The 13,784-nt window shown below is 37.4% G+C and overlaps 1 protein-coding gene across 1 annotated transcript in view; it reads left to right on the top strand.

Annotated features, from left to right (window-relative positions):
- The first annotated feature begins 1,834 nt into the window (after positions 1-1,834).
- The window catches only part of LOC127487168 (phosphatidylinositol 3,4,5-trisphosphate 3-phosphatase TPTE2), a 30,756-nt gene continuing 18,806 nt past the window's right edge, over positions 1,835-13,784 (top strand). The window contains exons 1-4 of the mRNA XM_089303692.1: positions 1,835-6,470; positions 7,742-7,897; positions 12,173-12,292; positions 13,603-13,702. Coding sequence (XP_089159818.1) covers positions 6,427-6,470; positions 7,742-7,897; positions 12,173-12,292; positions 13,603-13,702 — 420 coding nt within the window. The 5' untranslated portion in view covers positions 1,835-6,426. The remainder of the gene's footprint in view (positions 6,471-7,741; positions 7,898-12,172; positions 12,293-13,602; positions 13,703-13,784) is intronic.

Here is a 13,784-nt window from a genome sequence, read left to right as displayed (position 1 = left end):
GGCTAGAAAGCCAGAGCTGCACCAGGCTGAAGCTAGGGGCCTGGATCTTCTCTCAGGTCTCCCTTGTGGAGGCAGTGCCCAAGTACTTGGGCCATCGCCACTGCTTTCCTAGGTACATTATCAGGAAGCTGGATCAAAAGTGGAGCAGCAGGGTCTTGAACCAATACCCATTTGGAATACTGATGTCAGAGGTGGAGATTTAACCAGCAATGCCACAACACCAATCCTTTAGCTTAGATCCTGAGTCATTAAAGTTTTTCACAGAAGGAACATATTCATTAAAACATAGAAAGCTTGATTTGTATGAATAACAGATAACAACCTTTCAAGTAAGTTATTTAGATGTGAACTAAATGTCAATCAGTCATGTATTTTTAAATTCTATAGCTCTCCTTCACATGCAGCAGCATCCTTTGGTGGAGTTATCAATGAAATGTGAGAAATAAATGAATACATAGTTATATTAATAGATAATTACATGAGGAACAGTTTTTTCAACTATTTGTTGTACTCTTTACTTAATAGTTAATCATATGTGTATAAAGTTAATTGAAAATAGATCTTAGTAAAAAATAAGAGTTGAATAAGAGAGAGAGGAGGAAGAGCAGTGGAAGAGTAGGTGTGCAGGTGGATACAGTGGGAAGAATTGTGATGTTCAAGCCAGCATTGTGGCTCAATAGGCTAATCCTCCACCTAGTGGCGCTGGCATACCGGGTTCTAGTCCTGGTCGGGGCGCCGGATTCTGTCCTGGTTGCCCCTCTTCCAGGCCAGCTCCCTGCTGTGGCCCAGGAGTGCAGTGGAGGATGGCCCAAGTGCTTGGGCCCTGCACCCCATGGAAGACCAGGATAAGCACCTGGCTCCTGCCTTTGGATCAGTGTGGTGCACTGGCTGCAGCGCACCAGCCGCAGCAGCCATTGGAGGGTGAACCAATGGCAAAGGAAGACCTTTCTCTCTGTCTCTCTCACTGTCCACTCTGCCTGTTAAAAAAAAAGAATTACGATGTTCATGAAGGTTTCATTATGATATGTATGAAGCTTGTATTCCTTAAATAAAAGGATGGATAAGATATATAACTTATACATATATACATACACACATCCATTGATTGTGGACTCACACACATACACAGAAAGGTGGAGACTGATATTCATGAAATTCACAGTCAGGAGAAACCATGACAATAGAGAGTAAGACCTTCACACTGGAACATCTGTAGGTAAATTTCTCTTTCAAATATTGTACTGGATAAAAGAAAAATAGATTATGGAGGGTTGCTTCTTCCTGTTGGTGTATTATCACCATTAGTAACAGGAAAACACTTAGGAAACTCAATGTTTTGTGTATCAGATTTTAATAAAGTGAGCCAAGCGTAGGGTGTCTACCTTCTCATTGTCTGGCACCACTGCTTAAGTGCTTACATTACAAAAGACAGATATCAAATAAATAATCTAATGATGAATCTTAAGCACTTAAGAATAAACAAAATCTCAAATAAAAAAGGTGAGAAATATTAAGATTCAGAGCAGAAATAAACAAAGTGGAAAAAAAGAAATCAATGATATGGAAACTAAAGAAAATACAAAAGATCAACAAAAATAAAAGCTGGTGTTTTGAAAAGATAAACAAGATATATAAACTTTTAAGACCAAAATTTAAACCTAGAAAGTTATAAGGTATCTGACTAATGTGTTTTTAAATCCAACAGGACTTCAATATATGAATATGGATCACTACATGTTGATGGAGCTACAAGTGAAGTGTGAGATATATATATTTATATATATATAAATAAAAATATATCAAGATATATACATAAAATATATACATTTATACATATATTCAAGCATTCATATATACATATTAAACAGAGAGATGAAGATTTGGGAAGTTCGTAGTCAGAAACATACATGGCATACAGCATCTTTGACACTGTTTCTAACTAGTCTCTCTGTAGCCTATGTAGGTACCTTTCTTTTGGTTTGTATTGGATAAGAGAGAAAAATGTTACAAGATCAATGTTTCCTCTTCCTTGTGTTATTTATACCCTGGGCAATCACTAGCCAAACTCTCAGAATATCTTCAGAATCCTCTGTATGAGACCTTATTGGATTGGGTGGAAAGAGGAGAGACATATTTAGAGCAAGAGGGAGGAAGCAGTGGACAAGGAACAGATAAATCAGATAAATTCAGCAGAAAGGGGAGGAGGTAATGGAACCTGGATGTTTCCTGTATCCTCCAGTTCTCTGCTACCTAGTAAGGCAGGTACCCTGAAGCTAAAAATAACAGCATATTGGAGGGAACCCTGACTCATGCTACCAGCTATTAGACCCTGTCTAAAGGGAAGCAAGATCACCTTGATGAATTAAAGGAGTGAAGGAGGGTCTTAGGAAGCAGGGCTTTAGGTGCAATAAGCATCCTAGAGTTGAATTTCAAATAAATCCCATCAGAAAAGGTTTTTACACATCGCGTCACATTCAGTGATAAGAAACTGCACTTTAATACTGAACCATTACATTTTTTGACAGGACTAAAGTACTTACCACAATGATAGAAATAATCATTTTTAAGGAACATGGCATATTCTATTCAAAACAACTGATTTGTATATGAAGTATTTAAGGGTCAACCAGTTTGTAAGCTGAAGAGTTATTGAAACCGTTTTGAAGTAAAGCAGCAAGTTTAGCAAGTTGCATGGGGTCTTACTATGTACCTTTTTAATCCTCTAGTACTGCCCAGTCAGACTTGAAAACATCCCCAAGTGAACGCATCAGTGTAAGGTAATAAGACATAAATGATTTGTGGTGTGTGGGGTGGGGGGTGGAATTTGGGATAGTCACTGTCAGGAGCGCACCCATGAGAATACTTAGTTCCTTCCATGCCATTCCTAATGGTCCTTTCATGGGAAGCTTCGGTATGTAATACTCTTTGTTTTGAATCATCATAGAAAGAAGAAGCATAGTTTGAAAAAGGATTCTTCTTACTCTTACTGTTTACTTCACTTACTTCTCTTGTTACTTACTGCTTACTTCACCCTGAGTTTGTAGCAGCCAAACCTTTAGGAAAGTATCAGAATGTCTGTATGACACTATTAGAGCAGGCCAACGCTGCAGAGAAAGCCATCGGGATGGACCAAGGAAGTGGCAATGACAGCAGCTGAGGTGCCCTCAGCAGAAAAGAATAAAGCTAATGCATCCTGGATGTATCCTTCACTCTCCAGAGCTGTGCCACCATGTGAGGCTGGTGCCTACCCACAAAAAATGGAGCTGCCACCTCAGGTCTGCTTGACCTTACCTGAGAGGCTATAGAGACAATGTGATTCATGGAGATTGAGATGGTGAATGTACTTGAGAGTCATGAAATTGGATGGGGCAAGAGAAATAGGTATCTGCAAACTCAGGGTGAATTTTACTTTTTGACATATCTATGGTTTACTTTTTAAATTGATTTTTTTAAAAGTCAACCAGTTTCTAAGTTAATGAGTAATTGTAACTAATTGAACCAAGATAAAATCTAGGAAATTATGTTGTATCTGATATACATATTTTTAATCCTTCAGCACTCCATTAAGTCAGTCAACAGTAATATCTGTTGATGAAGACGTCGATGAAACGTGAGCTCTATATAAACAAATATATATTTGATTATGTAAACCAATACACATATAAATAGACACACACTCATACACATGTATACCCAGAGAGATGGAGATTTGATAATTTCATTGTCAGCAGCATCAGTGACAATACAGCATGTCTTTGACATATTTTTCTAAAGTCTCCTTTTATCTGTAGGTAGCTTTTATGTTTATTATTTTTCAGCTTGAAAATTTAATAATTTTTAGTATTTTGCCACATTTACTTCATATGTGGAGATTATATACATATATATTATTTGTTCTTCTAAATTGTTTTATTTAAAGAGTTACAGAGAGAGAGAGAGAGAGAGAGAGAGACAGAGAGAGAAGACTTCCATTCACTGGTTTACTCCCCAAATGGTCACATCTGCCAGTGCCGAGCTGATCTTAAGCTAGGAGCCTGGAGCACAAGTACTTGGGCCATATTCAGATGCTTTCCCAGGCACATTGGCAGTGAACTTGATTGGAAGTCAAGTAGCCAGGACTTGAACTGGTCCCCATATGGGATGCTGGAGCTGCAGGCCGGGGCTTTAACCTGCTGTGCCACAGCCCAGCCTCTACTATTTTTTCTTGAAAACAGATTAATATGAGAAAGTGAGGACTCATGATCATAATCATAATGTGAAAAAAGGACATATTGTCATGTATATGGTATGAATCAGTGAAACAATTATTTATAATTGTAATTGTAATGTAATTGTAATTGTAATGGCCAAATGATATGCCAGCCATGCAATTTTTATACTCTCCCATAATATTAACTTCTGCAAGTAAAACATGTGATATTTGTTTTTCATTGTCTGCTTTACTTTTTTTTAAAGATTCATTTTATTTATTTGAAAGACAGAGTTACAGAGAGAGGTAGAGACAGAGAGGTTGGTCTTCCATCCACTGGTTCACTCCCCAGATGGCCACAAAGGCCAGAGCTGTGCTGATCTGAAGCCAGAAGCCAGGAGCTTCTTCCGGGTCTCCCACATAGGTGCATGGGCCCAAGGTCTTGGGCCATCTTGTACTGCTTTCCCAGGCCATAACAGAGCTGGATTGGAAGAGGAGCAGCCGGGACTAGAACCAGCGCCCACATGGGATGCCACAGCTTCAGGCTAGGGCTTTAACCCTCTGCGCCACAATGCCGGCCCCATGGTCTGCTTTATTTTACATAGTCTAATGATCTCCAGTTCGATGCATTTTGTTGAAAAGGTCAGGATAGCATTCTTTGTTGTGGCTGTGAAATATTCCATTGGGCGTACATGCCACATTTTGTTTTTCTAAACATTTTATTAAAATAGTTATACCACATTTTCACTACCTGTCACCATTTGATGGTCATCTAGGTTGCTTCCATGTTTTTATTATTGTCAATTATTGAGCCGCTATATATATGATGTGCAGCTACATCTTTCATATACTGATTTAATTTGCCTTGCATATATTCCCAGGAGTGTGATGTCAGGATCACATAGATCTATTTTTAGTTTCCTGAGGAATATTCTTCATGTTTTCCATATGATTGATCCAATTTGCATTGCCTCCAACACTGTTTGAAGCTGCATTTAAATTTTGATAAGAACAAAATAGTCTTAATTGTATATTTACTCTGGATAGTTTTGAAAAGATGCAGAAAAAGAATAGAGAGGCTAGTGTCATTCCTAGCTACTCCTTTGTGCCTCCATGTTTCTGTCAAGCATGGTTCTCTATGGCCCCACTCTTAAGCAATTTCAGGGTTGTAACAATTCTTTGCTTCCTGGAGATCCAGTGTACTGCAGGAGTCAGAAAGGGCTTGTAGTAAGAGGATGCCTACCTCAAGGTAAATTTTACTTTTTTAATCAATCAGTTGCCCATCTACCTAAGTCTTAGCTCCTTAGTCTGGGTGGAAAGTGGGTGGGTGCAGGTGGATGAGGGAGATAATAAAAGTATTGAAGATTTCTTATATCTCAGGTTAACCTAACAACATTCATCTGTGTCCCAAGTTCTCTGCTCAGTATCTGTTCTCTCCATTCTCCAGTTTTGGGCATAGGCTATCAGAGCTGTGTTGGGATTCATTCCACGTGGGATGGAATTTGGGTCTTGCATTGGAGGTTTCAGCAGGGTAGGAAATTGGTCCCCATTAGTTACCTTGTCTGCAGCCATCTGGTAAAATGGAGCATCACTGGAGCCTACAGAAACCAGGTTTTCCCTCCTGTGATGAATGGAAGGCACTCAGTCTTTAGGATGTTTTTTCCTTGGAAATATGTGCCTAACTTCCTTACCTCCAAAGTACATTTGCAACACCAACTGTAGCTCTCATTAATGATTTTTTGTTCATGGGAATCTAGATGCAACAAATGAACATTATAGGATAAGAATACCATTTATTCCTGTTGCCCAACCCTGAAATCTCTTACTACTGTGGAACCTGAGGCTTAGTGCAAATCTGGTGACCTGCCCACAACACCCTAGCTCATTAATGGAAGAGTTGGTGTGAGAATACAGTTCTACCTTACCACTCTCTTGTCCATACCATGTGCATTAGTTTATGTCCTTAAGTTCAATATTACCATTTAGAGTCATGGCTTTACACCTAAGGGAAATGTTACTAAATATCCAAAGCTTAGTGTTTTATTCACACACGAAACCTCATGTTGCAGAAAGCTAAACAAATTTCATTTATTAGCCAAAAAAGCACTTTGTTTCACAACTTCTGAAATTTTTTCTTGTAAAATTATGATTTAAGGGCCATTCTGAATTAAAACCTTAATGTATTTTAAAGGAAACCTGTGATTGATTGTATATTTCCTCCTTTTTGCAGCAGCAAGATGAAGAACACTACTCGTTTAATTGTATCAGCCTTTGCATTCAGGTGATACTTTTAAAAAGAATGTATTTAAATATGATTATTTAATATCATTATTAAAATGGGAAATTATATGAAAACAAAATAGAAATATTTCAAACATACACACACACATATATATATGTGTGTATATACATATATACATACATATATATATATATATATATATACACACATAGTATATATATATACTCTGTGCTTCCCTTTCATGTAATCTCATTTGTTTTGGAATTCTGGCTTAAGCTGGACATCAGGATTTGCAAAGAAATAGCATCTGCTAAGTCTAACAGTAATATATTAATGTTTTTTCTACCTGTATAAGTGAAAATAACGAAGCACACATTATAAATATTGTAAGGCATTTTAGTAAATACAATACAGAATGAGAATTAATTCTTAATTTTGGAAACATTTTACTTAGTTTCTTTTCTGTACATAAGAGGAACTTAGTACATATACTTAGTTCCTCTAATATACAAAAATGTACATAAACTCTGAACAAAAAGTATATAAAAGATTTCATATAAATTTATGGAATATAAATAATTCTTTCCTTTTAAATTAATATTTTCATTTGAGTTGGAATTATTAAGTACTCTGATGATTAGTTAATCTTCACAGGCTATATAATATAATCAGTTTATAGGGAATGTGTTTAGAAGTTTAAGAGAAAGGTTTAGGAGGCACTTTAGAGTACAGCATTCAAAATACTGATAGAATTGAATTCTGTCTTATGTGAGAATTACTGGGCCAGAAGCACCCATGAATTTGTAATCATGTACTTGTTGAAAAACTCACTGATAAAAAAAATCTTACTAGTCAAAGTGGTCTTTTAAGGCCTTGATGTTGAGTATGCCCTCACTTGGTTTTTATTAAGTATTCTTCAGATTAATGAGGTTTCAACTTTATGAGAAATTTATAGAAATTCCTTAGAAATTCTTAAATTAGAAGAATAATTTACTAAAAGAGACATACAATTCTAATTTTGTTTTCCTGCTGTGTCTTGAGGAGTCAGTATGATATGCATACTATAAGAAGACAAGATAACATGCTGTAAAATGGGCTGCTGAGAATTTTATTCACCAGCTAATGCTTTGATTGTGTGAAAACTGAGTAATTTTTTGAGATTCTGAGGCCACATAGTTCTTCCCTTTACTTGATGGTTTAAGCCTAAATACTCACATACTGATATCTGATTATTGAACTAAACATAGCCCAACTATAGGACAAAAATCTCTTTATCTGTATTATCATTATTTACATTTTGTTCTTTATAGAGTATTTGGAATCCTGCTCATCTTTGTGGACATATTTCTCATCATGTCAGATGTAATTTTCAATGATAACAAAATAGTTTTCGAATGCCATTCAATTTCTTTGGCTATTGCATTCTTTTTTTTCTTTGATGTTCTACTCAGAGTGTATGTTGAGGGGTAAGTTTGATTCCTTTTTTTCTTAGCACACAAAGTAATTTTTTTACACATGATCTTAGCCAAAACTGCCTAGAAACAACAACAAAGTAAATTTTAAAAAGTATTTTTATTTATTTATTTGGAAGTCAGAGTTACACAGAGAGAGAAGATGCAGAGTGGGGGGGTCTTCCATCCAATGTTTAACTCCCCAGTTGGCCACAATGGCCGGAGATGTGCTGATCCAAACCCAGGTGCTGGGACCTTCCTCCAGGTCTCCCATGCAGATGCAGGGGCCCAAGGACTTGGGCCATCTTCTACTGCTTTCCTAGGCCATAGCCGAGAGCTGGATAGGAAGTGGAGCATCTGGGTCTCGAACCAATGCCCATATGGGTTGCCAGTGCTTCAGGCCAGGGCATTAACCCACTGCGCCACAGTGCCAGCCCCAACACATAAAGTAATTTATGTTATCATGAAACATATCCCAAAATAATTGGTTGGTCAGTCCAACCAAATGTGTACCTCTTTATCAAAATCTTTCTTCTGACACGCAAAGTCCATAGAGAAACAGCAATTCAAATCCCAGTTTTTCACCAATTGGATGTTAATAGTATATAGTCTCCAACGGAATATTGTAGAAGCTTCTTTGAATAGATAAAGAGGATGCAAAATAGAACCAGCAGCTGATGTGTCCACATGCACATTAACAAGGAGAACATGTGTTGAATATAGATAACAAAAATTCTCAACAAAATATGAACAAGTTGATTTCAGCAGCACATCAAAAGGATCATTCACCATGATCAAGTAGGATTTATCCCAGGGATGCAAGGATGATGGCAGCAACGTCAATCAATTAACATGATATACCACATCAAGGTAATGGATAAAATCCTGATCATCTTGATAGATACAGAAAGAGCATTCAGTAAAATTCAACATCAGTTCATAATAAAAACTCTGAACAAATGAGGTATATGAGGAATGTACCTCAATAATAAAGGCTATAGGTGAAAAACTGATAGCCAACATTGCACCGATTGGAGAAAAGCTGAAAGCAGTTCTTCTAAGATCTGGAATTACACAAGGCTGTCCTCTCTCAGTACTTTTATTCAGAACAATACTGAAAGTTTTGGCAAGATTCATTAGGCAAGAGAAAAAACTAAAAGGCATATAGGAAGGGGAAGTCAAATTATACATATTGGTAGATGATATAATTCATCTAAAGACCCCACCAAAAGAATGTCAAAAATAATAAACAAATTCAGTAAAGTTGGAGGACACTAAATCAACCTGGAAAAATCGGTAACATTTAAAAGGATTTCTTTATTTAAAAAGCATACTACCAGAAAGAGAGCAAAAGGCAGAGACAGAGAAAGATCTTCTACCTGCTGGTTCACTCCCCCAATGGCCATGTCTAGGCCAGGACTAGGCCAGGCTGAAGACAGAATCCAGGAACTTCATCTTTGTCTTCCACATGGGTGATAGGGGCCTAAGTATTTGAGCTATCATCTGCTGCCTTCCCAGGCACATTAGGAAGCTGCAACAGAAGCAGACTAGCTGGGATTCAAACCAGGCAGTCCAATATGGGATGTGGGTGTCCCAAGCGGTTCCTTAACTGCTGCACCACAATGCCTGATCCACTGGCAGTCTTGTTATATACCAATAATGAACTTGCTGAGAAGGAAATCATAAAAACAATCATGCATGATATCAATTTTTTAAAGAAAGCATCATGGAGTAAAATTAACCAAGGATGAGAAACACCTCTACAATGACAATTATAAAACACTGATAAAAGAAATTGAAGCACACACACACGTACAAAGAATGAGGTCCCATATTTGTGGGTTGCAAGAGTTAAGATCGTATAAGATGGTATAATCGCCATCAAAATACCCAATGCCATTGTTTACATAACTAGAAAAAATCCTAAAATTCACATAAAAGCACAAAAGACTCCAAATAACCAAAGTAATCTTGAACAAAAAGAACAAAACTTAAAGCATCACAAGCATAATATTAAATGATAGTAACCAAAATATCATGGTATTGGCATAAGGATACATAGAGCAATGAAACAGAACAGGGATCCCAAAATTAAATCCACACATCTATAACCAACTGATTCTCAACTAAGTCACCAAAAATATACCATGGAAAAATGACAATCTCCTCTATACATGATGCTGGGAAAGCTGAATATCCATAGACAAAAGATTAAAGTATCACCCTTCCCTACTTCTCACCCTATACAAATATCAACTCAATACAGATCAATCTAAATATAAGGCCAGATACTGTGAAACACCTAGAAGAAATCATAGGAAAAACACTTGAAGGCATCAATATAGGCAATGGGTTTTTGGATAAGACCACAAAAGTACAATCAACAAAAGCAAAAATAAATAAATGGAATTTTATTAATCAAAAAAGCTTCTGCATGGTCAAAGAAACAATCATCATAGTGAAGAGATAGGAGAAAGATTTGTAAACTATATATCTGACAGAGAATTAATATCTAGAATATGTAAGGAAGTAAATGAAGTCCACAGAAAAATTCAGATTCCCAAAAAAGATTTATTTGAAAGGCAAAGTTACACAGAAATAAGAACATGTATATGAAGTACAAATATTGGTACCTTTATTAAGAGTTGACTCATGGTGCTGGCACTGACTCAGTGAGCTAGGCTGCCACTTTGCAATGCCAGCCTCCCATGTCAGAGAAACAGTTTGAGTCCCAGCTGTTCCACTTCTGATCCAGCTCTCTGATAATACTTCTCTGAAAGCAGTGGAAGATGGCCCAAGTATTTGGTCCTGCCACCACATGAAAGACTTAGATGGAGTTCTCGGCTACTGCCTTTGGCCTGGCCCACTCTTAGCCATTGCTATCACTTGGGGAGTGAACCAGAAGATGAAACATTCTGTCTCTCTCTTTCTGTCTCTGTCTCTTTCTATGTGTCTTTGTCACTCTGCCATTCGAAAAAATATTTAAAAAATAACTGAATCATAAATGACATTTAACAGTATACTAAGTACTAGACAATAAATCATAAATCACCCTGTGTCTTATCTCAGGATGAAAATTTTGGAGCTGGCACTGTGGTACAGTGGGTTTAGCTGCCACCTGCAGTGCCGACATCCCATATGGCAACTGGTTAGAATCCTGGCTGCTCTACTTCCAGTCCAGTCCTCTGCTAATGCACCTGGGACAGCAGTGGAAGATGACCCAAGTCCCTAGGCCACTGCACCCATGTGGGAGACCTGGAGGAAGCTCCTGGCTCTGGCCTGGCAGAGCCCTAGCTGTTTGGGCAATTTAGGAGAGTGAATCAGCAGACAGAAGATCTCTCTCACTCGCTCTTTCCCCTTCTCTTTCTCTCTGTAACTCTCTGCCCTTCAAATAAATAATCTATAAAAAAAAAAGAATGCAAATTTTAGTGAGGTGAAGAGGAGACATGAAGCATGCTCATCCCATTAGAGGGCCTTGGTAGTGAAGCAGTGGTCACTTTTTCTCTGCCAGCTTTCTGAGAAGGTGTGTGGTATGAGCCAAGCCTTGGACATGACCAATAGGGGAGTCAAGAACTAAGTTCTCCAGCCTCCTTTCATCTAGAGGTCTCAGAAGGCAGTTTGTCTCCTCTGTTGACTCCCCATCCTCATTCCATTGAACTAAGCAGAGTTGCCCAAAATCAGGTTTCTCAGACCCTGAAAGGGGCCTCCTTGACTCAGAAAGAGCATTTCCTGGAGAACAAATGCCCATGTCTGAAGGAGCCACTTTGAGGAGGAAGCTGTGGTGAATGGAGTTCATCTTTGCCTAAAGGAGGCTACAGAAGCCTGCTGGTATTCCAGTGTGGGTTCAGAGCCAGAATGTGAGTTTGCAGGTCTAAATAGTGGATGCTTCTTCATCTCATAAGCTTCTCTGTTATAACTCCTCACGGCTCCAGGTGCTCTAATAGTGTGACATATTCAACTTCCATTTCCCAATAGTACTGCCCAATATCCCACATTTCTTCTGTCACCCACATGAAATCAATGCTTACCTCTTATTCTGTGGTTCTCCTCTATCTCTTACTACACTGAAACTGCCATAGTAAAGCTTTAGTTATACATATGAATCTATTAATGAATATAAATTTCCTATATGTAAAATTTCCATTCACATTTCATTTTTATCAAAGTTGAATCTAGAAATTTCATCTTAAATAATTATTGAAAGGAGAATGTTTAATGGCAATGAGTCAAATAATATGTACTTTTAAAATATTCCTATCTTGTGAGGGACAAACTTTTTTTATATTGCAGGAGGAAGACATATTTTACTGATCTATTTAACATCTTAGATGCTGTCATTATTGCAATAACTCTCTTGATCGATACCATTTACTTCTTTTTTGACCTAAGATTTCTGAAAGACGTACCAAGGTATGAAACATATGATATATCTCTCAGTTTTTTCTTTTCCTTTTTCTATTTTCTGTGGTAATTATTCCACATAGTCTTTTCAACTTGGAATATTCTGATTCTGTACCAAATAAGCTACTTAAAAAAGAAATCTTAGATAAATTTCCATGCACTTCAACCTTTCATTTTAGCATAGGCAAAATTCAAATAACTTTAATCATGAGTCTCAAAGAACAGCAAACAAAACAGAAAAATAGTAAGTGTTGTGGATAGCAATGCAGAGGTAGTTTTGCAGTATAGTTATTGTAGAAATTAGGAAAGCTGAGGCAAAGTTAAAACTGTTCAGGATTAGGCAATTAATTTTTTCTACTGGAGCAATGAGGAACAGAAGCAAATATGATTTGGGATGTACATATAGTGGGTGGGAGCTCACCAGGCTTATCCATTAGTCAAATAGCTGACTTTCTTCTGTATTCCAGCTTCCCTTGGCTTCAATTCAGACCCAATTAACTGTGTTATGTGTTAGGCTTTGGAGTTGTTTGAAAATAACATGAGCCACAGGTGGGGGTGGGCAGGACCACTATGTTCTTAAATCTGTATATATGAAATACATGAAAATTGTACAGCTCAAATAAAATTTAAAAAAAAGAAAATAGCATAAGCCAATGTGGTCTTCAATAAGAAACCTGAGCAGCTAGGAGAAAAATACCTTGGTCCCAATTCCATACCTACTAAATCTGTATCTCTGGGACCCAAACAAGCTATCTTTAAACAAGCTCTTTCAGGTGATGCATTTATGTGTGCCCAAGTTAGAAAAGTATTAGTCCGGAATATTAGTTCCCGGATAGCCCACTTGGGAAGGGTGTCAATTTGTTGTATGTTTGATGTTCATTCGCAGTGGTAGTGAACCTATGTTACTGATGGGAATAACTGTTGAATAATAAGCTTGTTTTGCTGGGGAAAACTTGAAAATTTCTTCAACTGTAAATGTTGAATAAACAAATTCTAAGAACTTATTATCACTTTTCTAGGATGAATTTCTCAACTTTATTATTATGGGCAGTTTAAGTTGGATAATTCTTTGTTAGGGGGAAGGGGGAAATTTTATTTATTGTATGGTATTTGGCAGCAATCTTGGCATTTATCTACTAGATGTGAGTAGCACCCCATACCAGCAGCTGTGACAATCCCAAATGTCTCCAGATCATGCCAGGATGGCCAGGGGCAGGTGGCATAAGTGCCCCTGGTTAAGAACCACTGCTCCAAACTTTGTCTATCCAGATAAAATCTTGTTTCTAAAACAAAAAATGTATCTTTTAAATGTTTGTTAGGGTGGCCGTTCTGCTTCGACCTCTACGCCTTATAATTTTGGTAAGAGTTTTCCATCTGGCTTACCAAAACAGACAACTCCAAAAGCTGACCAGAAGACTGGTGAGTGGGCAAAACTTGTGTTTTGGGACATAATGGCAAGGGATGTAGATACCTATATAATGTTCTTCACTTCTAAGTTGAT

Source organism: Oryctolagus cuniculus, chromosome 9, assembly GCF_051225735.1.
Source record: "Oryctolagus cuniculus isolate XC-2025 breed Fujian yellow rabbit chromosome 9, ASM5122573v1, whole genome shotgun sequence".
Classification (NCBI taxonomy): Eukaryota; Metazoa; Chordata; class Mammalia; order Lagomorpha; family Leporidae; genus Oryctolagus; species Oryctolagus cuniculus.
This window is presented reverse-complemented; position numbering and strand designations above follow the sequence as displayed.